The sequence below is a fragment of the Pelecanus crispus genome, chromosome 10, assembly GCF_030463565.1.
Source record: "Pelecanus crispus isolate bPelCri1 chromosome 10, bPelCri1.pri, whole genome shotgun sequence".
NCBI classification, from domain to species: Eukaryota; Metazoa; Chordata; class Aves; order Pelecaniformes; family Pelecanidae; genus Pelecanus; species Pelecanus crispus.
In genome coordinates, this window is record NC_134652.1 from 3,609,642 (window position 1) to 3,635,789 (window position 26,148).

The 26,148-nt window shown below is 41.3% G+C and overlaps 1 protein-coding gene across 1 annotated transcript in view; it reads right to left on the minus strand.

Annotated features, from left to right (window-relative positions):
• DOCK1 (dedicator of cytokinesis 1) overlaps positions 1-26,148 on the minus strand; it is a gene marked incomplete at its 5' end in the record, with an annotated part of 331,885 nt that overhangs the window by 239,576 nt on the left and 66,161 nt on the right. Inside the window, 5 exon segments of the mRNA XM_075717891.1 lie at positions 4,349-4,455; positions 6,065-6,135; positions 19,546-19,654; positions 24,074-24,208; positions 25,982-26,082. Coding sequence (XP_075574006.1) covers positions 4,349-4,455; positions 6,065-6,135; positions 19,546-19,654; positions 24,074-24,208; positions 25,982-26,082 — 523 coding nt within the window.

Sequence of the window (26,148 nt, forward strand, 5' to 3'; positions counted from 1 at the left end):
CTTGTCCTATCACTTGTCACTTGGGAGAAGAGCCCAACCCCCCCTCCCTGCCCCCTCCTGCCAGGAGCTGCAGAGCGATCAGGTCTCCCCTCAGCCTCCTCTTCTCCAGGCTGAACACCCCCAGCTCCCTCAGCCGCTCCCCACCAGCCCTGTGCTCCAGACCCTGCCCCAGCTCCGCTGCCCTTCTCTGGACACGCCCCAGCACCCCAATGTCCTTCTTGTACTGAGGGGCCCAACACTGGACACAGCATTCCAGGTGCGGCCTCACCAGCGCTGGGTACAGTGGGACGATCCCTGCCCTGCTCCTGCTGGCCACACTATTCCTGACACAAGCCAGGATGCTGTTGGCCACCTTGGCCACCTGGGCACACTGCTGGCTCATGTTCAGCCGCTGTCAACCAACACCCCCAGGTCCTTTTCCACCAGGCAGCTTTCCAGCCACTCTTCCCCAAGCCTGGAGCATTGCATGGGGTTGTTGTGACCCGAGTGCAGGACCCGGCACTTGGCCTTGTTGAACCTCGTGCAGTTGGCCTTGGCCCATTGGCCCAGCCTGTCCAGGTCCCTCTGCAGGGCCATCCTACCCTCCAGCAGATCGACACTCCCACCCAACTCAATGAATATAACCCCTGAAAGTGGGCAGAAACAGCTGTCTTTATGTTAGCAGGGAATCAACAGGAAAATCTCTTCTTCTTGGTGATGTTTGAGTATTTGTTGTTTCAAGGACAGAAACTAGAAGCATGAAGATCTGATACAGATTTAGTCTATAGAGAGAGATGATTTCTACTTGTTGGCCTTGTAAATAACCACAAGCTTGGAAAAATATGCTCTTTGAAGTCACCCAGCTATTATTTTCCTGTCAAATACAGATACACAAATACACGCACACACACTGCTTAACATTGCTTTGACTGACTAGCTACATACTGATTTTTCTTTTTCGCTTTGGTACTAGGGCTCAGTTATGAGCCACTGTTCGGACAAAAGCACCAAAACCTAAGGAATGTACCGGGTTTTCCAGCCAGGGCTGAAGAAAGCTTACTAAAAGTAAGTACAAGTGCTGCGAAGGAGAAAAGTTACCTTGAATTTCAGAAGTAAACATATAAATGGCACACGACATAACCAGGAAAGTAGTGAGCAAATCTTAAAACTGTATCCTTTTCTAAAGACATACAAACCACAACACCACAGTACATTCTCATCCAAGGTCCCAAACTCTTCAGATTTCGTAAAGACCACTGAACCATCCATCACTCAACATCATTCTTCAAGCACAATGCTTTAGGAAACTATTTCACACACCCACCCTTCTCACCCCAAAATCCTTCAAGCTTCACAAATTCCACAGGAATTAAAATTCAAAATACATGAGACACAAATAAATCTTCCTTGACCTCTCAACGCACAGACCAGAGCATTTTTTCTCCAACAGAAATACACTGATGAAATGCTGTTTGATTTTTGGTACATTTTACAGCTTTCCATCAATTCCACAATACCATACTGCATATTGCTTTTAGAAAAGAAAAATCTCATTTCTGCAATATGATACAGGATTAGTCGGATACTTATATGAAAGTATTGCCTATCAGTTGAAAATTATTGAATCAACGAGGAGGAGGAGAGGCAGTCGAACTATGTTTTAGTAAAAAGAAGTCAAACCCACAGAGCAAGGGGGTAGGGGGAGAATCTAAATTTAACAAAGGCTGTGGCTAGGGGCTTAGTTTATTTTCAAGTGAATTTAAGCGTTTATGAAAGGTTCCCAGCACAACTGGTTTTAAGGAAATGCTTTGTTTATCGACACACACACACAAAAATACATTCAGAAGGGAGGGCAGCACAGAGGTGTGCACGCTAAGACAGCCACACCACTGCTGCACCCAACTCCGGGGGTCCTCCTTGGTGCCAGGCTCCATCCTCTCGTGCCCAGCACTGCTCCTGTCCAGCTGAGCTGCAGTGGGTGGAAAGCGTCCCATGCAGGCAGGCTGTGCCACACACGCCACGGTGGGCAGCGCTACAGCAGCAGACGTGCCTTGAATCTCCATTGCAACTCAACTGAAGTACGTTGGATTTAAGACATTCTTAACAGCCAGTGACATGAAAAACCCCTGGTTAGGAGCCACCTGATAAGATCCAAAAGCCATTAAGTAGTACTGTTCTGTCAACAAAACTGGACTGAGTTCAGATTAATGACCCTGCTATTAAAACTGATTCATTTAAATTTCTCAGGAGCTCTACAAGAGAATAATGTTGGACTATACTATCTGCTGCAACCCAAACGACTGAGTTTGAGAGTTAGGTTTAAAAAACAAACCAGCCACGCACAACTTCCCCTTCCACCTCTGAAAATGGAATTAGTTGAATAAGAGAAGTCAAAGATTAATACAGTAAGTACATGATGTGCCCCAACAGCCTTCCTTGGGAGTGCTTTTTATAGTCGTAATTTCTTGGTTTATCCGAGCTATCTCAACTTCCTCCTATCCAAGACAGTCAAGTATAATACCTTACATTACTGACTTCTGCCCCAAAGACCTTGCAATCTAAAAGCAGCCAAGAGAAGGAAAAATTACTACACAGGCAGCGAGCTAAGAATGAATGAAGGAAAGGAGTAACATTGATGTACATATCTGAAAGAGCAAACATGAAAACGGTCTCCGAGAGACTAGTATGATTTTACCCAAGCCCCAACACCAGCAACTCCATCAGTGTTCCTCCTTTTTATTCTTGCAAACCCTGCAATTCAGAATAAAATAATTTCATGTGGCTTATAAGGGCTGAATAATTTCAAAAGATCTCAAAAGCGAAGATCAAGCTGAACTGCATTTGGACTTGCCGCTGCAGTACATGGTGACATGACTGGTAGACTCCGTTTTTCAGAGATTTATTCTTATTTCATCACCATCCATAACTGCAGGAAGTAAATTTACAACCTGTGTTACGCCTTGTTGCTCAGGTGAGACTGTAACTATACTAAGGGCTTCCTTACGGAAAAGCTCTATGTCCTTCTTGAAAGGTTCAGGGTTTCCAGGTTCCCTGTCTTAATTTTCATCAGACTTTTTTTTTTTTTTTTTAAAGTCCAAATTTTAAGGTTTAAACTTGCATGTAACATGTATCTTTTTTTTTTTTTAAATCATCATTATTATATCATATCACAATTATTTTGTCATCTCACTATTATCATCAATCATTTTACAGGCACTTATTATAAATCACAAACTTGGAGAACAACCTTACTGCAAATTGAGTCTACATAAAAAGTGCCATCAAAATATAAAGCTCGTTCTTTGAACATCATTCTTCACTGGTACTTGTGCAAAATTAGAAAGAAAACTTCAAGTGGAAAGCAATGGGAAGAGCAACTGTACTTAATTCCACAGCTGTCAGTACCAGCTCCATGCAATAGCCCCCTTCTAGCAGTGCCGTTGAACGGCACCAGACGCAAACGCACAGTTTCGTGAAATTAAGGAGCAGAACAGATTGCAGCATTGGTTGTGTTGGCATGACACTTGTTTGCTAACTGGCAGAAAGTAAAACTTACTAGATCCAGCAAAAGTTACATAGCTGCGGTTAGAGATTACCTGATCTGGCATAAGACCTGCCAGTAGAAAGCCCATCCACCAAGAACAATTTTTAAATTGGAACCGGAAAAGTTTGTTTGTCTTTGCAGCATTTTTGATCTGACAGAAGAATCCTTTCAGACTTCCTGTATCATTGAACCATTGCCTATTTGCTCCCTCATTAACTTTTTCTGACAGCGCATAAACACTTAGTTTAGGTTAGTTTAATCTGCAGTCATCTAGAAAAAGAATAAAATGTTTCACCTCAAATGAAGAAATCTGTAAGACAAGTGCTTGAACTTACCTTTCACTGGCCCACTAATGTAAAAAGAGAAAATAAGAAGCATGGATGAAGGGCACACTCAAAGGTTTATATGTTGGTTTACTTCAGCTAGGGGACAGCTTAAAGGGAGAGAATGATGCTTCGGAAAGAAACGACATTTTAAAATTTCCATTTTCTCCATATAACTTCACTGAGCCCAAAAGCTGAATTCATAGTTTTTGATAAAATATATCATAAAGTTATAACACAGGCCACTAACACTGGATGCTTAGTGCCCATTTAAATTAAAAACGTACAAGTTTTTGCTTTCACTTCTTTATGATCTATAACCTGCAGTAAGTGTCAATTAGCATTTCCTCGCTTATTTTAAATCTTCTCGTCCTGCTAATGGAACAACCTTAATTGGTTACAACCTCCACGGCATTCGGCAGCAAGGACAAACCTTGCACTAGCAGAGGTCTGGAGACAATGAATAATGCGACAATTTAATGGCTGCAAAGGTCCTGCTTACCGTGCTGCGTGAAGAGATCACTGTGGACTATTTCTATCAAGCAGTACAGCTTCTGGATTGTGAGCCGGCTCACGGGAACGTTTAGGATGAATTCAGTAAAGAGTTTGCTGTATACAAAGGGACAAGTAAAAATATATTAATCTCTCTCCAAAATATGTAAAAAACATCCAATAGTACAAACAAGATAAACAACTACATACTTTTGGACAAGCAAACTCATTTTTTTCCAAACATCAAGGAGTTAGACAGGAATTTCAGAGAAATGTGAATTGCCTTTAATATGTCTGTTTAGGTTTTTGTGTCTTTTCTTTTGCCCTCTCCCTTTTACCTCAGTTTTACACTCTTTTCCCACATTTCATTTAAGTTTTTAGATTTCAAATTTCAGTTGTCTGTGTCTATTGCCTCTTTACTTCAATCATCACATACCATTAATGGAATCACACATGACCATATAGGCCAAAAAAGAAAAAAAGTGATAATCCATGTTAGAAGCTTTCACCAAGTAAAAAAAAACTAAAAAAATTCACCCACCCACCCTACCCCCCAAAAAACCCCAGAAACACACACATTTTAGGATGGTCAGGTACCATCACGCTCATCAGCTGAGTTCCCACATAAGACAGATTTTTAAAAGACTTTTCAGTAATTTTACATCACTTCCTCAAGTCTTAGGGGTTCTTTTTTTTTTTTGTTTTTCCTATTAAGCCTTCACTTCTAGGTATTATTCAATCTCAACTTAAATACTCTAAGTGATAGAAAAACTGTAGTGTTTGGGGTACAACAGGCCAAATCCTGGTATTTTGCATTTGGTGTATTTTCCCAGTACTTTTACTATCACACATAAAAATTATAATTTAGTTCAGAAACTCTACAGAGATGCACTCCCTAGGCCCATGGGAAGCGTGAGTGTACAAGTAAAAAAGTGTACAGTACAGGCAAGCAGAAGCTAAATGCCAGGTTCCTCAGGCCATTGGAATGCTAGACTAAGATCATACTTACCTATTTTATTTCTACTTTATCTTTCTTCTCCTCATTTTGACACACCAGAACACAGAAATGAAAACAGACAATATATAGAAGGGTTTGTGCAATCAAATTAATAGACAAGGGGTTTTTTTTCAACTTAAACACCATGTAAAAGCACTGTGAAAGAGAAACTGTTTTTTTTTCCTCTTGAAGTTAAAAGTTCTCCTGAAATGCTAGTTTTGATTTGGTTTCTCTATTGTTTTTTTCTTCTAAAACACCTTCCTATTACCCCATTTACTAACAACATTGCTGTGTTTATGAGCTAATGAAATGTCGATCCAGCAATAGGCTTCACGGAACAAAACCAGTTTTTACATTAAATTTATACTTGAAAGAGTGAAGCATCAAGTATACAGCTTAAGAGTTTTGATGTCAGTTGCCTGATTGATAATTCTTGCTATCTCGTTACAAGACCGCACTCAGTAAGACTGCAAAGTTTGTCAAGACATTTGTCAAACCTGGGTGCCATACACGTTACTTTAAAAACAGCCTATCTGTGTAGCTCTAAAAATATTTGCAAGGAAAAAAAAGGTAATAAAACCAAAGTGATAAAACATCTCAGGTCATCATAATTCATTGCCTCTGTATATTTTTTGTGTGTGTGTACACGTATATGCGTGTGTATATATATATATGTAAACTAAAGATCTAGATAAAGTTCACACTACACATTTCATTAACTCTACTCACCTAAGTTCTTTTGGATCAAATACTAATTTCACATCATTGACAATAGCTGGCAAGTATTTAAGTGCTGCCCCCTAAAAAAATAAAAACAACAAATAAGCAAGACTGAAATTCATGTGTCTTTAAAGGTGACGCAAAGACTGCAAGAGGAGAATCGCACAAGAGTGGGTTGCTTTGGTTTAACTCTTCTCCGTGGCTTGCTCCTAGCATATTCTTTTGGGAGTAAGTTACCTAAACTGAAACTCAATGAAAACGAAACTTTTAGATTTAACGGATTTAGAAGAAGGAAGGGGCTTGAAAGCTTAGTGAACTGGGAAAACTGACAAGTCACACCAAAATTAGAGACTTATAAGCTCCTTCCAAGAAGTTACAGAAACCTTTTGGTGTATCGGTACACAACACACAACTAAGTTACCTTCCTCTCATCACTTTTTCCCCATCTTCTGTAGAGCTGAAGAAGCACCTTCTCATCCTCCTCCTCATCAGCCAAGCTGTAGTAGTTTAGGTTTAATTTTCCCTCCACTACTTAAAAATGAAACAAAAATGCACAATTGCCACTTTTCCCTGCAGTAAATTCTTGGTAGCCACTATTGAAAGTACAGTTCTTCCCAATTCCCCTTGAACTTGAGTTGTCTCTGCATTTCACAGTACATAATGAAAGGATTCAGAAGATACGAACAGATGTTTAGTATTTTAACTATTCGTAGTAATTTAAATAATTCTGTCTTTCCATTTCTTAGCAACGATTGGTAGTTAGTTAGTTATTTCTAGAGCAGACATTCTCTTAAGAGGCATCAAGACCAAAATCCAGCAGTTAAAAATTACTGCCCAGCAATTTAATATGATCATGCCAGAATACACTCTGGGTTAGACAATAGTAAATGGACCTCTAGTAACACCAGGGATAAAGATCACTTAGTCTGCACAAACAGTCATTTCAATCAGATAAAGCTGGGTGGGTTTTTTTCTTCATTTGCAAATGGATTTAAATGTCTGTTTCAAGCAACAGATAAGAAAATGTTCTACCTAAAACCAAAGACTTTTGCCTTAGGGGTTCTTAATCTTAACTTTATCAGCTCATACACAGGCACTATTTTTACTGAGGTTCCTCACGTTCTTGTGTCCACTGAGCACCTGACTAGAAAAAAACCCACAGTAATTCAAAGATGAAGCACAACAGCCACACTTATTTCACCTACCTTTGCATTTTATTGATCATATCGAACGGTTTGATTACAGATGTATTTTTGCCTCAAAAGGGGGCATGATCATTCCCCGTACAAGGCATTTCCGTTTGTGGGTTTAACGCTTCGCATTTGCAGCCTCCATCAAGGAGAGCACCAAGTGCTCCCTACCTTTTTGAATTAGAACGAAGACGAGCCCTTCTACTTTTCTTTTTAGTCTGAAGTCCATGGTGTGACAAGTGATTATACTACACAAGTCCACGGTCAGAGGAATTCATGAGACAGAAAAATTCTATTTCACAGTAGTTGTTAAGAGTAGGAAGAGCCACAGGGAAAGAGACTCAAGGAGTGCTTCCTTGTAGGTACGCGCAAACCCACTTGTCTATTTTCAAACGACCACACTTTTCTGCCACAACCCTAGTAATTTTAAATCAAATCCCACCACTCTTGAATGCACGAGGTCAACTGTTTCATTACACTCACAAGGGACATCTCAGTCCAAGTTGTTAAGCAAAAAAGGGGAAGGAAAAAAATAAAGTTAGAATCCACTATCAATCAAATACTTTGTCTCTCCAGCTAAAAATACAAGTACCATTAATGATTAATACGTACTATTTTAGAGCAAAGTTCAGGTATATTATGCAGTATAATTATTTTAATTAAATCATTTGCATATCTTTAGATAAGATTAGCAGAGGTATCAGCGATACAAAATATGCCTTTTCCTGAATAATGTATGAAGCACTTATTAATTTACATATTTCTCAATAAAAATGCAGATTAAAGTGATTTTGTTAGATGGTTTAAGAAAGCATATATCCATGTCCAAAACCATACCCAAAAGCACGAAATCAGGCAATTGTTTTCTCTAGATTAGAAAGCACTATTGGATTCCTTAGGAATTTTATAAGCTTTGCTATTCCAGCATGTACACAAGTGGCTGCAAGTGAGCACCGAATATAACCCTGGAAAACATCACCTATCCTGGAGCGGATGGCTCCAGCAGCTGAACAAATTTCTACCTAAAATATTATACTATTAAAACTTAAGCGCACGCTATACTCATCTTCAAATCAACTTGTGTATTCTTCTGCAAGGTGAATATACAAATTCCTTTTTCACTGAATATTCATTATTACAGAAATATTGCCAACACAGCGAACAAAATATATAAGGTGTATAAGGTGAGACTGTTGCAGCACATGTTCAATTCTGTTCTCAAATTCAGTCTATCAACTAGAATTGAGTAAATACCCAACATTTCCCACCAGTATTTGCTCAAATAAAAGAAAAAGCTGTATTTCCACAGCATTGATACTCTTTGGTGTGTGCTCTTCATTAAGAAAAACCCCCAAACAAACAAACAAAACAGGTTGGTATTTTTTCACCTGCTGAAGCATTCACAGAAACAGTGAAAGAGTGGGGGAAAAAATGAGTTTTGAATTCAAAAGCTGCTAACAGTCTCTGCTTCTACAGAATGAACTCCTCAGGAGAGAAGGAGACCTGTCAAATAACTGGAAGCCACAGCGTGGGACGTTTGCCAACGCTTGCTGACCACTTTTAAAAGAGCAAAACCCAAACACGTCAATAGGTTAGATGCAAATTTCAGAGTGTTCCAGTTTTTATTCATAGTCCATTTAAACTGTCAACCTCAATCATCAAACATTTCCACGTGTGCTTAAAGGACTACTTACATGCTCAGAAATCAAGCTCATAACTGTAATTATGCAAATAGTGCCATTATGTACACGCTTATGTGTTTTGATGGATGAGGACTCTAATGACCAGTTATAAACCGCAGCCATCGCTGTGTTTTTATTTGCTTATCATTCACATGCACGTAGCAATAAATGTTTAGTAACACATACTAAAAAAGAGCTTGCGTTTTGTATCTTGAATTCAAATTTCACACTGTGCTGGCACAATCATTAAAATTAACACTTTAATGACTTAAATGAAGGACTATCAGGTAAAACTATTTACAACAGCAATTTCAAGCCTGTAGTTGCAACAGTTATCAGCAACTTAGGTTCTACTTTATGGACGAAACAAAGTTTAATATCTTAAAATTTAAAAAAAAAAATGTGGAAATATATTTCCCAATTTCCAATTTCAACTGACTCAATTATGAGACAGACACTATGATCAGACACATAGGCTCTGCAGCCTACTTGATTAAATCTGTATCTGTGGAATCCAAAGATCTACTAAAATAACTTTTTGTCGATATTAACTCTTGTAAAAGAGCAGCTCTCACTGTATATTTTACTTTGTTAGAAGCTGCAGCCAAATATAGATCTTTTGTTACTAGTGGCACAATGTGCAATGCTGGCTATTCCCAGGATACGGAATACCTAAGTGAGGAATATTAAATTCAGCAGATAAAAAACCTGTTCTCATCTTTTCGTGTAACATCAGGAAAAGACAAATAAGCAATCTGCTCTTGTTTCTTGATCAGCAATGGACAAAGGTTCAAATTCCTCGTCTCTGCAAGAATTACATGGCAAACTAAATCAAAACCTTAATTCCATAGTTACACAGTGATGCCTAAGACACTTGAAAATTCACAAACAGCATTAGAGAAACCACAATAATGAAAAATGTTTATTCTTTCATTTTTTAATCAAAGAGTTCTTTTCCAATAATTGCCATGTGATCACATTAGATACACATACAAAGCTGGAAATACCAGTCTCGCATACCTAGGCAGTAATTATATATAGTTTCAAGCTGGGCTGCAACAAAAATTTTACTGCCCAATGAGACCTCTCTCTTTGTGGAAAACAAGTGACAAATTATTACTCGCCTTATCAAGTTACAAAATCATTCACTGAAGTACTGCAAAGCACGCAAATGAACTAGCAACGGGGAAGAATGAAATGGAGAGAAAGCAGGAACAAGACAGGGCATCGTAGCAGTAATGGATGAATTTTCTCTCTCACTGAGTTAAACTCCCTTGTACACTCACTGTTGTATTGACTGCCAGGGTATTACTGGATTTTTTTTTTTCTTTTTTTCCCCCCTGAGATGTGATTCACACGCGAGTCAAGGATCGGCACGACGCCAACAAGCTGAAGCCAGCCTGCGCGCTAACCGAAGGCACCTTTTGCTATTAGGTCTCGTCCCTTACTTGTCCCTCTCTCACCGCACAAAACCATACCCACGGCTGCGCGCTCACACAAGTACGTGTGAATCTCCCCTTCATGAATATCATATCTATGTACAAACAGTACCGTACCGCAGCCCGAGTACATACGTGCAAAAAGAACCATTAACTGAGACTTAGCGCATCGACCAGCTGCCAATGCAACCTCCTGAACTGCTCAGTCGATGAGTGCAGCGCTTCAAGGATACCCTTCTACGCTAGAAAAAAGGCCATTAAGTATGCCAAGAAAAAACAACTCACTAAGTGAAAATAATAAGGTCCAGAGAAGTCAAAGCTTTGCCTTAAACAGAATAAATTAAGCGATAATTGATGGTCACAGTTCTCTGCCCAGCCAATACAGAGGACGAAATTCCTAGGTTTTATCGTTCCACAGAGTAATTGCAACTTATTCCTTAAATCATCACAACCACCCCTCTATCTACAGCAGTCATCCTTTGCAACCTTTAAGATAAATTCATTGATGTGCTTATAATGACTTAACAGCTAATCGTATTTTCCTGAACTTCTTCAGAGCTAGCAGCTAAATAATGCAGGGTTTTTTTCATGTTGAAGAAACAAATTCACTGATGGCCCGTATCAAAAGATAAATTGGGGGGGGGGGGGGGGGGGAACCATCAGACATGGTGAGAAGGCCAGAATAAACAAGACCAAATGCAGGAGGGGCGTTATTTCTAACAGTGGTCCCTCTGAACATCAGTGAAGGGTCCACTGCAGTGCTCATGTTGCTACGGCTCTTTTCTGCCTGGTGCACTTCCAGACAGCTTTAATGAGACAAGAATGGGTAAGGAATGGGACCTACCGAGAGAAAAGCTAGCACATTCCTTACATCTAAAGGTTCGAGGAGTTTCTATGACTAAAACTTTATCCTAAGCCAGCAATTTAGAAAACACTTTATTCTGAAAGGAACATTTTCTGCAATTTTTTTGGGGGGAAAAAAACCCAAAAAAACTGTTAGAGCACTTTGACACTTACATATGTAAACTATGTAAAATAAGAGTAAGCTTCATTCATTTTTTAGAACAATAAAAAGAAGCCCCAAAACCCAAACCCCTAAAATTACCTGGAGGAGCTGCCTTACAGAAAGGTTCCTGAGTTTTTCATTTCTTCGTGAAGATAGGCACGTAACAGCAGTCCTCCCAGAAAGAGATGGGAGGACAGACAGACGCCTTCTTCATGTCACTAGGCAAATGTAAGCACCTCAACTTCAAGCTTTGGGACTCCCACCAGGGCCCAGGCAATCTGAATCCCTCTTCACTCCTAACACTCTCCTCTCGGAACGCCGTGTAAGCCTGTCCTCCGGCCCCAGCTCGCTTCCAAGCCCTCCCTGGTTTAAGTTGGGAAAAGACAAAAGACAGACTGATACTTCTCAGTGGAGTCCGTTTCGGCAAACCTTTGAGTTTGCTAGAGTTGGCTCCACTCGTGAAGAGCAGCGTTACCGTAAGCATTCGGTCACCGATGCCCAAAGTCACCCAGCCCACCTTCTGAAAAGCCACTCAGATTGTTTCTAACACTGCCCATCCAGCGTAATAGCAAGCCACGAAGAACACATCTACACAGAAGTGCACATGCTCAGACACGTTTAAGAAGCATTGCAAGATTAGTACAATTAGAAGGTATTTTGTACACCATTTGGGGACCTATGTTAAATACGTTCCGTCTCAAAGCCAGACAGTCACGCTGCAGTCCGCGTGCTCAGCAAGCCCTGGCTGCAAGGGTCTCCATTACTTTGTCACATCTGGTAGCCGTTAGTACATCTGAAAGCTTCTGGAATAAGAAAAACGATACTCTCCTAACACAAAAAATTCATTTTACCACAGCTGAACACCCTGACGTATTAACACAAAGCTACACTAAAAGGGGACCAAAAACATGGCATTATATCGCAGGATAGCATCCCTCTGCACTCGACAGAAGACAAATTGTCTGCACAAACACTTCTTTGTCATATGAAAGCACACCGAACTAAGACAGGGTAGCCTTGCTAAGTAGCTTAAAGTCATTTCTTATATAATTTTGGATAACAGATAAAAACAATGGCAGTTCTATTAACTTACTTTTGTTTATTACACAGTTGGGAGTACTGAGCCATCCATTCATTAATACAAAACAGAAATTACTACTGTGATAACAACACTGGTCACTGGTAAATGAAAACAAAGCAGTACAGAGTACAGCAACGCAGTCTTGCAGCAACAGAAAACTCTAACTTTTATCCCATTCTTGGGTTTATACTGACAAGGGATGTCAGAAAAGAGTAACAAAAGTTTCTTTAGAGCAGCTGTTTAAGAAAACTGCAATACTAACTTAGGGTTGTCATTAGATTGAACAAGGACATTTGCAAAGTATTAAACAAAATGTATTCTGAATAGTATACTACGGGTTTCGTCTAGGACTTAAGTTCATCTCTTTGTACTACATAAAAGCAAAAATACCTAATTTAAAAATGTCATTTTCTAGAGTCAATCATTTCAAACAGCACACCTAGTCTCAGAATGAAGCATAAAATCTCTTTCCCAAATATAGTATATTCTTACGAACTCTTTTTATTTGAAGAAGCAATAAATTTGTTTTACCTGGCTCAATCCGTACATGATTTTAATGTTAATTTTCATCTTTTGTGTCATTCAACACAAAGCACCCACCTTCTATACAAGCATTATCCTGGATGCCATTCCATTAAACTCATCAACCCAGCCAAATTAAGCCCCGTCGGCAGCTGGATGAAACAATTTCCAGGAATGCCTAAACAATATTTTTTGAATTGCCCCAGTCTGCAGCAGCCATCGTCTCAAATGACGGAACCAGTGCCTCTGGCACAAAATTCAGTGTAAAATGGCACAAAGCCTTATCACAAGTAAAGTGGTGTTGCGCTTTTCTGGAGATTATTGTATTTGTTGCCAGTGTAACAACAGACTTTCCCATATAGGTTCTGAAAGACACAGAAACCTCAGTCCATGGTTGCGTTTTATTACTCAACTAATTTTAAACGATGCTTATAAAGTATTCAACCTGTTGGAAAAGCCCTGCAGACTAATGCAGTCTCTTGTTTTCTTCCTAGGTACGTCAGCAGCTTGTAAGGTATTTCCCTGCCTTCATTTAAATACTTTTCTGTGGCTTTAGCAATAAATGCTTAATATTAGAGTAGGAAAAAGTACGGTATGGATACTGAGAAATATGCACCATGTGTTAAAAGTGCCAAGGATTATTAAAAAACCACACACACGAGAGAATTCGCATTAGTGAAATGTTATCATCTTCCGTACCGGCTCTCTGTGGTCACATTACAGGATAATTTTATATACACACCTACTTTATCGAGATCATTTAAAGCACAGAGAACTAACTCGGCTACCAGCCTATCTTTTTTCAGTCATCCTGAAGAGCAGCACAAAGTCACGCGTAACAGCAAACATCAGAGCAAACTGCAAGAACCCTGCTGAGAACAGTTCAGCTCCCTCGTACAAACACAGCCCAAATCAGGCAGTCCTCATAAATCCGATGCAGCTGGCTCAACTGCCCTTGTTTCAAAGAGATGCAAGAATAAACGACTAGGAAACATTTGCATTTTTATCTAAACTTGAAACGTCATGCTAGGCTTCAGCTGAGCTCACGCTTAAACAGTAAAAGGTTAAGGAAATAATTATCATGCACCAATTAGCAGAAAATAGGAATAAAACCAGGAAAGCTCACTACACTTGTAATCATTAAAAATACGCGCACGTACCAAATGCTGCACACCTTATTTAATCTAATAATTCTTAAAATCAAACTGGTACATGAAAAACAAAGTTTAATCTCTCTACTTCTCAACTATTACTGCAGCCCACTACTCTACATCGTGTAAGAGAAAATTTTTGTTAGTAAGAGCACGACCAAAACATCTGTCAGTTCAAATCACTGTTTGAATTTCCCTCTCCAGTTTGGACAACTGCATACCTTAAAAAAAAAAAAAAAAAAAAAAAAAAAAAAAGTGTAAAAGGCAGCCTCCGAATGCCTACCTCTGCTGCAGTCAACACTGACACCCCCCCCAACAACCAAACTCCACCTTGTTTTGAACATTGTCATTTATACCATACCAGCTTCTCAAATTCAAGCCTATAGAATTGACTATTGCTGCCTTTAAGCCTAGGATGAAAGTGGGTTTTATTCATTCTTACACCTTAATGTTTTGATTGCAACATATTTGAGTCCACTAAGAGGTATAAATGCTAGTAAAGCTCTGCTCAAATCATGTTCCAAGAATATATGGATATTTTACCTACTGTCCTGGTTTGGGCTGGGATAGAGTTAATTTTCTTCCCAGGAGCAGGCACAGTGCTGTGGTTTGGATTTAGGATGAGAAGAATGCTGGTAACACGCTGATGGTTTTAGTTGTTGCTCAGCAGTGCTGACACCAGGCAAGGGCTTTCCAGCTTCCCCTGCTCTGCCAGGGGCACAAGAAGCTGGGAGGGGGCACAGCCAGGAGAGCTGACCCCAACTGCCCCAAGGGCCATTCCATACCATACGGCGTCATGGGCAGTATAGAAACTGGGGGGGTTGGCTGGGGAGCAGCGATCGCTGCTGGGAACTGGCTGGGCATCGGTCGGCGGGTGGGGAGCAACTGCATTGGGCATCACTTGCTTTGGATATTATTATTATTATTACCATTATTATATTGTTATTATTATCATTACTATTTTACTTTATTTCAATCATTAAACTGTTCTCATCTCACCCCAGGAGTGTTTCTCACTCTCACTCCTCCGATTCTCTCCCCCATCCCACCGGGGCAGGGGCAGTGAGCGAGCGGCTGTGTGGTGCTGAGCTGCTGCCTGGGGCTGAGCCCCGACACCTACTTATTGTAAAAATCAGTAGCTGAAGCATTACAACTCAAATTTAAAATAAACTTTTACTAATGTTTTTAAATTGTTCTTATTTTGCAATACCAAAAACTCAGGAAACAGACCTTTACACTCTGAAAAAAATTACATTTTTTTCCACGCATACACCAAGCCAGCCCCTTCAAATATACACCTTAAGGACCAGGTGACCAGTTCTTCAGCCACAAAGTGCCCGCTAACGGCACGGACGCGGCGGGCAGCAGACCGGAGCCAGCGCTGGGGTTCCCTTGAGCCCCCTCCCCTGGCCAGCACGGCACGGGAAGCGGTGAGGGACGGACAGCTGACGCAGATACGCCTCTTCCCAGCTCCAGGCCAACTCCCAGCTCCTTGGAGGACCCTGTGCAAAAGCTCAGCCCAATGCCCTGCCCAGCCACGAGACTGGGAGTCAAAGCATCCTCGATAACGCAAAACATGATTTTGGTGCAGTACAGGGCTTTTGCTCTTCTCTTTGTTGTTTTTTTTTCCTTTTAAGTCTTGAGAAAAATTTAATCAATGCTGTGTAGTTATACCTGCTTGCAGTCAACAAAACTGCTGGATGCCACTCTTAACTTGCCCGCCACAGAAAATAGTCTCGATTTTGTTTCCTTAAAGGCTGAAACTGAAGCCAGGTTTGCAAAGCAGCCACGTATACAAATTCTCCCCTACCCTAAGAAATTCTGAATAGCCATAATCCTAACAGAGTTACAAATTCAAAGTCTCTTTTTGTGCTCTACAACCTTAAATCCTTGTACAATTCATAATTTTCCTCTGAGAAAACTTTTTTTTTTTTAAAATGTACCCAAAGCCTTGAAAAATTTAAATTTAAAAAAAAGGGGCAATTTAAATGCAAAATATTAAGTAACTGAAGATCTGAGCTACAGTCAGAAACAGCTCATCAGCTTCCACAAGGACATAAATATTTGAACAGATAAAGAGTAATTCCTGCTAAGAACAGTCATTCATTCTCCCCCGCACAGTGTCAGCTTGAAGGCTACTTCTCTTAACACACAGGCTGGGGGGAACGGGGGCGGAAATATTCAGTATAACCAACCCAAAGAGAAAAGTTGCAAACATTGCGGAAAAACTTACCAGCAGCAGTTCTGCTTCACGTTGATAAACTATCAAGACAGATTACAAGTTTTGCAAGGGGAAATAGAAATATTCAAATGTGTGAATTAAGCATCTGTATCTTTTAATGTGAAGCACCTTAATTTTCTATGTAGGTCTTTTCAACTTCTTATCTCTCCAAACAGACTTATTTGGTATACACTTATTTAGCTTCCCCAATATATATTAAAAACAGTAAAAAAAGCCCGAAACGTCTACAGCTAGATCTGCTGATCTTAACTGCACACCACAGGGCCCTAGCAACTTATCTGCTCGTCTTCGTTAGCCTTCTACGAAACTTCAACAGAACATCCAACAGCACAAGGAACGCCCACTGCGTCACACTAATGGTTCGTATCGGCCAGCGTTCGTCTCCAGCGGTGGCCACCAGAGATGCCATTTACTGTTTCTGGGGTCCCTTCCCCTCCTGCCTCCCCCAGCATCCTTTGGAGGCTGCACCTCCACCCATCCCTGGAGAACATCTACGGAGCCGTGGTCTGTAAATCCACCTAACCGCTTTCTGGGCCTGCTGACACTGTCGGCCTCCATAACCTCTGTGACAGCAAGCTTCAGAAATTAAAGATTCTTCTTTTACTTGTTTTAAACTAACCTCCTACTGATTGTCAGCGAGTACACCCTACCTCTTGTACGGTGGGATTTGGTGCAGAAGAGTTTCACAGACCGCTCACCCACCAGGAAGGTGCACCATTCCGAACCCTGGCTCTCCGTACCCCTGTAACTATTTCTGAGGTACGGAGACCAGAACAGCACCTGGCACGCAAGATGCGGATGCACCAAGGGTACCTAACAACAAAATGACAGCCCTGCCACCATCTCGATATCCCTCTGACACCCAACACCCTGTTGCTTCTTCGCCTGCCCACTGCGCGTGGAACCGATGACCCCAGAGAGCTGCCAGTCATGACTCCAAGGCGTCTTCCCCAAACTGCAACTGCCAGCTTCAAGTAGACCATCACACCGGCATTAATCTACTCCTCCTGAGATGCACTGCCGTACATTTGTCGACCTTGAAGCTCAGCTTTTAGCCCGCTCAGTTCTGTGAGGTCCTTCTGATGCTCCTCACCACTAGCATGGTACTCAACCGCCAACTCCAGCTCACTGATAAAGATGCTGAATGAAGCCTGTAATGTCATGTCCAATTTGCATGGTTACTGAGATGCTCTCAGGACTCCAACAGCGTTGTCAGGCAAGATTCACAGAAGCCAGCCTCACTTTCTCTCAAGAAACCCCCCCCATTTACCCACCTGTTCAATAATTTTATTCTTTGTGATAGAACCACGCATTTCTAGTTCATGAAAAAAACTGTAGCGCTTCAGTGGATATTGAACATAATAAAAGAAATCTCATGAGCTGCAAAAAGCCGATACTAACAATTATGTATTCTAAGAGCTAAGTAATTAGAGTCCAAAGGAGATGAAAGCAATGAATAATGAATGAAAGGTTGTCAACGCTTCTGAAAGGCATCCACAAGCACACTTCTCGGACAACCCCACACTGGCTCAGCTGTCAATGCTTCAGCTACCAGCAACTTCACACAGCCCAACGCAGACAGTAGATGTGCTCTACCCAAGTTTGCAGAGATCGGAACATGAAACAACACACGGCCTAGCACAGACTGCCACAGTGTGATCCCTCTAGCCTTTGCTAGGAAGTTTGCCTTCTTTTTCTGCATCTCAGGTGAAGACAACCAAATCTATCGTTTGCGGTATTTGATTTTTTTTTTTTTTTTTTAAACAAGGCATAAACTGTTGGAAAAAAAAAGCTCATGTTCAGCTGCCTTCCTGAAGTAGGCCTCACAAACGAGTCTCGGGAAAATAAATCTTACATTCAGTCCTCATAACCTGAAAACATCCTATTTGTAAAACACCAGACAGCACACTTTGAGCCACTGACTCAAACTTACCAATTTCCATTCAGGCTAGATACTTTGTCAACGGAATGAAAATACAGCTTTCCTGAAACATGCAATATCCCTATTTTGTTATCAGATGATACAGTCTCAGTCTTCCTGCCTAAAATATTCAGACTCAGCAGCTTTATCCGCACTATCTATTTCTGCTGTGTGCTCAGCATGGTATGACTAGCCTAAGACCGGCATGCACTCAGCTACAGAGGACCGGTGTCTTTGACTTAGGTGTTTTCCCGCTGTACTCTTCCCAGCTCCCTTCAAGAGGAACCTCTTGCACTGGCACAGTGCTTTGCCACTGTCTGTCTTTGCATCCATCCAGCTGCTATAAAAAATTCTTCTAATGCACAACCACTGCACATCTGAGCAGGACGAGTCATGCTGTCAAACTGTCCCCAGATTCAACCCCAATCCTTAGCCCTTTCTGATCATCATCTTCCAACTGATTCAGCACGGCTAGGTCAAGAGTTGCAGCCTTTTAGAAATTCCATTTGGAACCACAAGGAGAACTTCAAGGTGCAGCTTATCAAACACGCGTTTACGACAGTCCCTGTACTTTTCCATGGTGAAAGAGATTCACCAACAGGACATGAGACCGGTATTGGCACAGTGACCTCAGACTCCTCTGGATACAAAAATCTACCGGTCCTATCGTTCAATGCTTCTGCTCTGTGATACCAACACCCATGTTCATTTGAGGTCAGAGACCACATTCCCAATTCCATGAGCCAGCCAACACTACCGAAAGTAGCTACCATTTTAAAGGGACAAAAGAAGGGTGTGGGGTGGAGTTTGTGGAGTAGAGTCTGACTCGCTACCGATTTTCCATTAAAAACCTGTACCAGGGCTTAAGATACTACATTGATGTTCCTGAACAGCCTAGGATATAAATAAGTGCATAAGAATACGAGGATCTACACTGTCATCAGCATCTTAAAGATAATGCCTTAAAAATACCTTAAAATGAAGGTTATGCAAGTTAAATAAGCTAAGCGTCATTTAACCACTAAGTTCTCTTTCAAAAATAAAAGTGAGGTATTGGCAGCAATTTAAGTAAACTTACTTGTTCGAAGCACATTCTTGATATAGTCACGAACCCTTCATTAGAAGCACTAAGTATTAACCACATCTGAGGTAGAATATGCTTTTGGGGACAAACACAAGCGCACACTTCATCGGCCACCTAAGTGTGGTTTAGGATGCGAAAGCAAAGCTCAGATGGAGACCTGTAAAGTACGTACCTTCACTATGACAGTTTGATCGGAGATGCTGCTCATCATCTCATTGATGGACTTGAAGAGCTGCAGCAGAGACTCCCTGAAGTCTGCTTCTCCTTTGTTTTCATAAAGTCTGAAAAATAATTGGGTTTCATAAGCACGATCTAACTAAATAGAAATACATTTTCAAAAAGTCTGTTCAAATGACAGATGGTAATTCATCGCATTACTTTCAAGTTCAAGAATTTCTACAAGTTTCTCCACTGAACCAAGAGCTTGCTTTCACAAAAAACTAAAGACAAGACAGACTGGCCGAGCTGGGTCAGCAGGAAGAACAGATTTTTATTTTGAAGCTTCCCATGTAAAATGCCACATCCAGTATTTTTGTTTACGCCTCCAAGTCACAGCGAATCCCTCAGCGGTGGCCCGATCCCACGTGCCCACGCAGCAGCGGGACAGAAAGCCTATCAACCCACTGTTTGCTAAAAACCCCTGCATTTTCCACGGGAAAGGAACGGTACGGTTAAAATGCATTTCACCTCGCGTTCCTGGCTGGCTGGCACTAAGCTAGCCAAGGCTCGGTTTCCCATGTCAGCACAGCAGCCACAGAAGAACGGAAGCTCACAAGGCAGGTCCCCGCGCCTTCAGGAGGGATTTTTCAGAGCTGATTTGCCCACCGCGACCCCTCTTTCTCTCTCTGCCAGACGCTTTCAGGGGGATAAAAACCGCCCTGCGACGCCTGAGCAACACCAAAGGCAAAAAGTACACAGCCGAGCTGAAGAACTTGGTCCACTGGTTCAGTACAGCACAGGAATGAATGTTCCTGAAACTCCTTTGAATATTTTAAATGCAGCACGATCTTTGGTTCAGGTATAGGATGAGATAATTTGCACCATGAAATGGAAAGGGAGGGGGAGAAGACCACGAGCTCCACATAAATCCTTTAAATTTTTTCCCCCCTTTGGCAATATGCATGACTCACCTACATAAGGGCTGTTGCAAATGCACTTTTTGAACCTCAGCTATACAGATTTAACATGACACATGTTAAGTCCCGTCGTGTGTCCCCCCCGCAAAAAAAGAAAAAAAAAAAAAAAAAATCAGCACTTGAAAGAAGCCCAGGAGAACCTGGCATGCAGGTCAAATCTAAACAGGGGTGTTTATCAACACCAGATGGGACTTTTTCCCCAACTAAAACCCCATGCTTAGCCCGTTGGCTTTGATTGCCTCCAAGAGCCTCATCCAACAGCAACGGGGCTTCCGAAGCCCTCCTTGGTTCCACTAGCTCCGTCCCTGAGCTCACCTAAACCTTTTGCACCCAAGACCCATTAGAGCAGCTCCCAGCAAACGTTCAGTTCCCCACTATTTTCTTCCATTTTCTCCTGGGGTTAAACCCAGTAAGAAGGTCTGCAGCTCAGAAGGAGCACCACACCCAGGAGTTTTGTACGTACAGCCGTAGCATCATTTCTTCGTGTCTGAAGCCATCATGATGGACCACCTATTACGGAAGGAAAGGGACTTATCTTTTTAAGATAAGCATGGAGTTCAGAATGTTCTTGCTGCTTTACACTGAAACTAGCGTGTATCATTTTTAGTGCTGTGTTCATAAACCTTTGGGAGCCAGATATTAAAAAAAGCTATTTAACCGGTACACAGGGGAAATGAATGCTACAGAAGAAACATTAAATTGTGTTATTTTGCTGTGCAAACTTCTATTTCCCTTTTAGGCTAAAACTGGGGGTTATGCAGGACAAATTACTTGTTAACTCCCAATTTCAATAATGGATTTCAGTGTCCCCCTGAACAGATTAGAGAGGTGAAACTAATACCAATATAAGGAGTAACTAAACTTGACAGTCCAATAAATCAAACTGCTTCAGACAAAAGCTTTGCTTTTCAAAGAGGAAATTGTAATAAAAATAAACAAGTTAGTCAGAAATGTGTTTCTACTGTCAGTTATTAACATATGTTTATTTAATGCACCCAATAATGGACAAAAACGCTGCAGCTACAAGAAAACCAGTATTACACCAAGTTGACCCTTCTAGCACTGCGCTCAAAATTTTAAGATTGTTGTAAATGCAACGGATCCACTGGGATCATTACTGAGTAAACCAAATAAAGATATTTCTAAAGTTCACTTATAATATTTTGCCTTTATAAACCTTGATATACCAAACAAACAAAGCCTGGTGACAAATCTAACTAGATGAACTAGGCTTCTATGTATTTATCCAGAACTGAAGCTTGCCTGCAATCACACTGCTAAAACACTCCATATATTCAGTCCGCTGCCATATTACTAAAGTTAAAAATATGTAATATTTTTTAATAAAAGTTTCTGTTCGCTCGTTGGGATTTCTCAGTAAAACACTAATGATATTTCCGAACACCGCTACACTTCTGCATTATAATCACTCCAACCCGCACACCTCCGGCAGGATTTAAGTCTTAGGGCAGAACAAATCATGGTGTCATTCAGCATTCAGCAGCTTCGCTGATTAATCCCTTGTCAGAGAGCTGCGTCTTCCAACACTAAAGAACTGCGAATTAGTGTTTAGCGCGAGGAAACCCAACGGCCAATACTAGAGGGTCATATTGTCTGTAAATCTAATCTGCAGCAAGAGATATTTTTTTTTTTTTTCTGTTTTGAAGTGATTTGTAGGACCTGCAAACGGTACAAGTGACATTCAGCATTTTATGAATCTCACAGCAAGACTCCTAGAGAAATAAATTACAATCTTTAATTTAGAGAAAGGTTGGTGAAGATGGTAACGTCAGAGCTCTACATAAATCCCTCGTAATAAGGCTGTAACCATCGCTAACAAGTAGTAAAAGGACTGAATCTAAATGAAGACGAATACATCATCAACTTGTTTTATAACTTTTTTAGTATATAAAACACAGTACTGACTTCCAAATTAACTTAGAACAATTATTTACGCTTGACTTCTCGGGCGGAGGCCGGCTGCGGCAGCGCCCCAGAGCCGCGCGGCCTTCACCACGCAGGAAGCCGAGCGGGGAGCAGACAGCGGCCCCCCCGCAGGCACAGAAAGAGCGCTTATAGAAACCCAAATCATTCTCCTGTCAAAAACCACTATCGCTCTTGAGGAGAAGGCCTCTGCAGCCCTTCTTTCTGTCCACTTTCCCGTCTGGCTCCCTGAAACCTGCTGAGACGGCGGGGCCCTACCAACTGCAACCGAGCACCAGTGGTTTCCTTCTGCTCTGACAAGGGGGGCCCTGGGGAGCTCCGAGCTCGTGGGCTTGGCCTGGTTTCGGCTGGGATAGAGTTAATTTTCTTCCTAGTAGCTGGCACAGTGCTGTGGTTTGGATTTAGGATGAGAATAACGCTGATAACACGCTGATGGTTTAGTTGTTGCTCAGCGCTGCTTATGCCAGGCAAGGGCTTTGCAGCTTCCCCTGCTCTGCCAGGGGCACAAGGAGCTGGGAGGGGGCACAGCCAGGAGAGCTGACCCCAACTGCCCCAAGGGCCATTCCATACCATACGGCGTCATGGGCAGTATAGAAACTGGGGGGGTTGGCCGGGGAGCAGCGATCGCTGCTGGGAACTGGCTGGGCATCGGTCGGCGGGTGGCGAGCAATTGCACTGTGCATCACTTGCTTTGGATATCATTATTATTATTATCATTATTATATTGTTATTATTATCATGACTATTTTACCTTATTTCAATTATTAAACTGTTCTTACCTCAGCCCAGGAGTGTTTCTCACTCTCACTCCTCCGATTCTCTCCCCCATCCCACCGGAGCAGGGGCAGTGAGTGAGCAGCTGCGTGGGGCTGAGCTGGGGCTGGGGCTGAACCCCGACAGGGTTTAACTCCAGCAACACTTGTGGTTTTCTTTTACGAGGCAGCGTGTCAAAAAAGGCACATCTCGTACTCCCTCTCCCCCTCGCTGTCCATCTATTCTGACTCTCTTCCCCCTCCACGTCTGGCCTGTGAATAAAGCCCTCTGCAAGCCACAGCTTCCCCCTGAGCCCTGCGAGCACCACGCAAGGCCAAACGTCACGTTTCCCACCCAGAAACGCTGTCCCTTTGCTTTGCTGCAAAATTTTCAATACCTTCAGCCTTCCCAGACTTTGGCAGCCGTCGGAAGAAAGGCACTAGCAAAGCCCAGGCGTGGATGAGGGACAGGGCAGCACGGCTACTCGGTAGCTTCAACATTTCAGTCACAGTATCAGAGTTATTAACAAAAGTTTGCCAAATAGCGGCAAGCTTTATTTGTTCAGAAACCTAAACTATAGAGAGCTGCAACACATCATGATTTTCGCAGTGCGCTGCTACGTAAGATAGACATCTCGGACGCAGGTTTCTCCTGTGTACTACTTCCCATGTGGCTGGGTTCAAGATTAAGGAAATCTGGCTCGCTCTTAGGGGACAGCTGCCTCCTGAAATAAATTCTAACAACTTAAGATATTTCTAAAACAGTGCAATATTGAGCACGTTTAGCTTGTGGTGTTATAACTGAGACACGTGTTGAACAATACCGTCAATGGGAATTACAAGAGGTTTCAACATTCGCCATACTTACTGATTGAACAATATCCTGGACCGCACAATGAACTTGAAGATGTACTCCAAAGCTTTCATAGCTTTAAAGAGCTGATCGGTGATACCACACTTCTCAGCATTATCCACGTACGTTTTTAAAACTTTAGTCAGTTTTCTGTTTAAAAACAAAACCACACACAAGTTACAAGTATGCACTCAGAGAATTTCAATTTTGAAGGGTTTAAAGAAAAATTCTGTGCCTAAGTAGTGCCCACCAAGTTACAAAATTAATTATGCAACTAATAAACTCATTATGTTCTTGTTTTTGCTGGGAAGTAGCTGCAACCTATTCTTGAGAAAAAAAAAAAGAGAAAACACAGACCCATAAAAGCATTCAACATACAAGCAATACGGCAAATCTCAATGAGACTTATTTTCTACTGGATATTTAGGGATATTTACATTTAGGCTATTATAAAGATGCAACTACTACTAATAAAAATAATTAAATTAAATACAAACACATTGTTAAAACACATAGAATGGGAGTTTCTTCATTAAAAAAGGCCTCCCCTTTACATAGTTTTCCCATGGATTTCTGGGCTAGAATTTGTGAAATTTATTTCTCAAAAATGTATACAACACCAGTTGGAAATTCTCTTATTCCACGCTTTAAAGTCTATCAAACTTGAAAGTGAAAACAATTTTAAAAATAATACTATTTCAACTACCTCCCTTCCAATGAATATAAACTGTGATTTTAATGCAACTACAAGCAATTCCATTTTAAATCATCCTAGCTAGACTGTACGGTTCAACATTCACACTAAAAGTAAATAAGTACAACGTTATGTACCACTAACCGAAAAGAACACTGAGTAGACAGGTATCTTGATATATGTGCAGTTATTTTAATAGGAGTAAACTGCCTAGGAATTTCAAGTAACCACTTAGGTATTGTCAATGCAACCTTTCTTTCCTTAAACAAACTTGTGTCACAAAAGGCAGGGAGGGGACAGGGATCTGTCACGTCCACGGGCACAAGTCAAGCCGGAATTCACGTCTTCCGGCATCCTCGAGCTTAAACCTGCTTCTGCCTCCCTGCATGCAAGGAAGGGAAGGATGCTCTCCACCCCGCCAGCGAAAGGGCCGCCTTCAGCTCTTGCTAACAAAACCAGATGCTGGAGGATGCGTCAGCCTTTCCCCACTTCCCACGAAGGCTCCAACAGCGGCTGTAACTCAGTGAAGCGATCGTAATATCAAAGCTGCGACTAAAGGCCCAACTCTTCGTCGCTATTTTAAAAATCAATACTTCTCAAACGTTTTCTGGTCACGTAATAGAGACTGTATAACAGCAAAGTGCACAGCAGGCTTCCCGTTTTGCATTTGTTTTCCTCCCAACACTGCAAAGCTATCCATTATATGGTTTTCCTCCGACGCTAATAGTCTGAAGCAGCAGCAAAGAACCTAACTGTCAAGAAATAACTTAAGACAGAAAACATAATGGACCTTTGGTTTTTTGTTCTTCACTGCTTCCTCCCCAAAGTGACAGTAACGCAGATAATACAGGGTAGAACATCAATTTAATGCACCCAACAACATATATTTGAAGCATCTTAAATAGGCGAGATTTCTTTCTCAAGATGACTGAGAATTGCTTATGAGTACTTTCCTTACAAAACAATTCCTGAAGTAGTCAAATCATCCCTTCCTTCAACACAAGAAAATCAAGACTTCCTCCTTGCAAATGACCAAAAATTTTACTAGTGTTATTTCAATAGAGAAAGACACACAAAAGGCACACTATCTCCAGCCTTCTTCAAGAAGCTCCCACCCTCCCAAGCTCCATGGGCAAATTCCTAATTAAACTACGTAAACAAGTAACTGAATAACGTTATCTGGAAAAAGTGTGCAAGCTACATTACAAAAAGTAATTTTTAAAATTTACGTGTAGGCTAACGTAGCGCTGAAATGCTTCTTAATGTAGGTTTCCAAGACAGGATTAAAATGTTGAAATTTTCTGTCAGCAATCAGTCCAATGATAAATACCTGAAAAAACAGCACAATTATTGCACTGTCCTCAAAAAATCTTTAATATTGTACATTCACGCACCT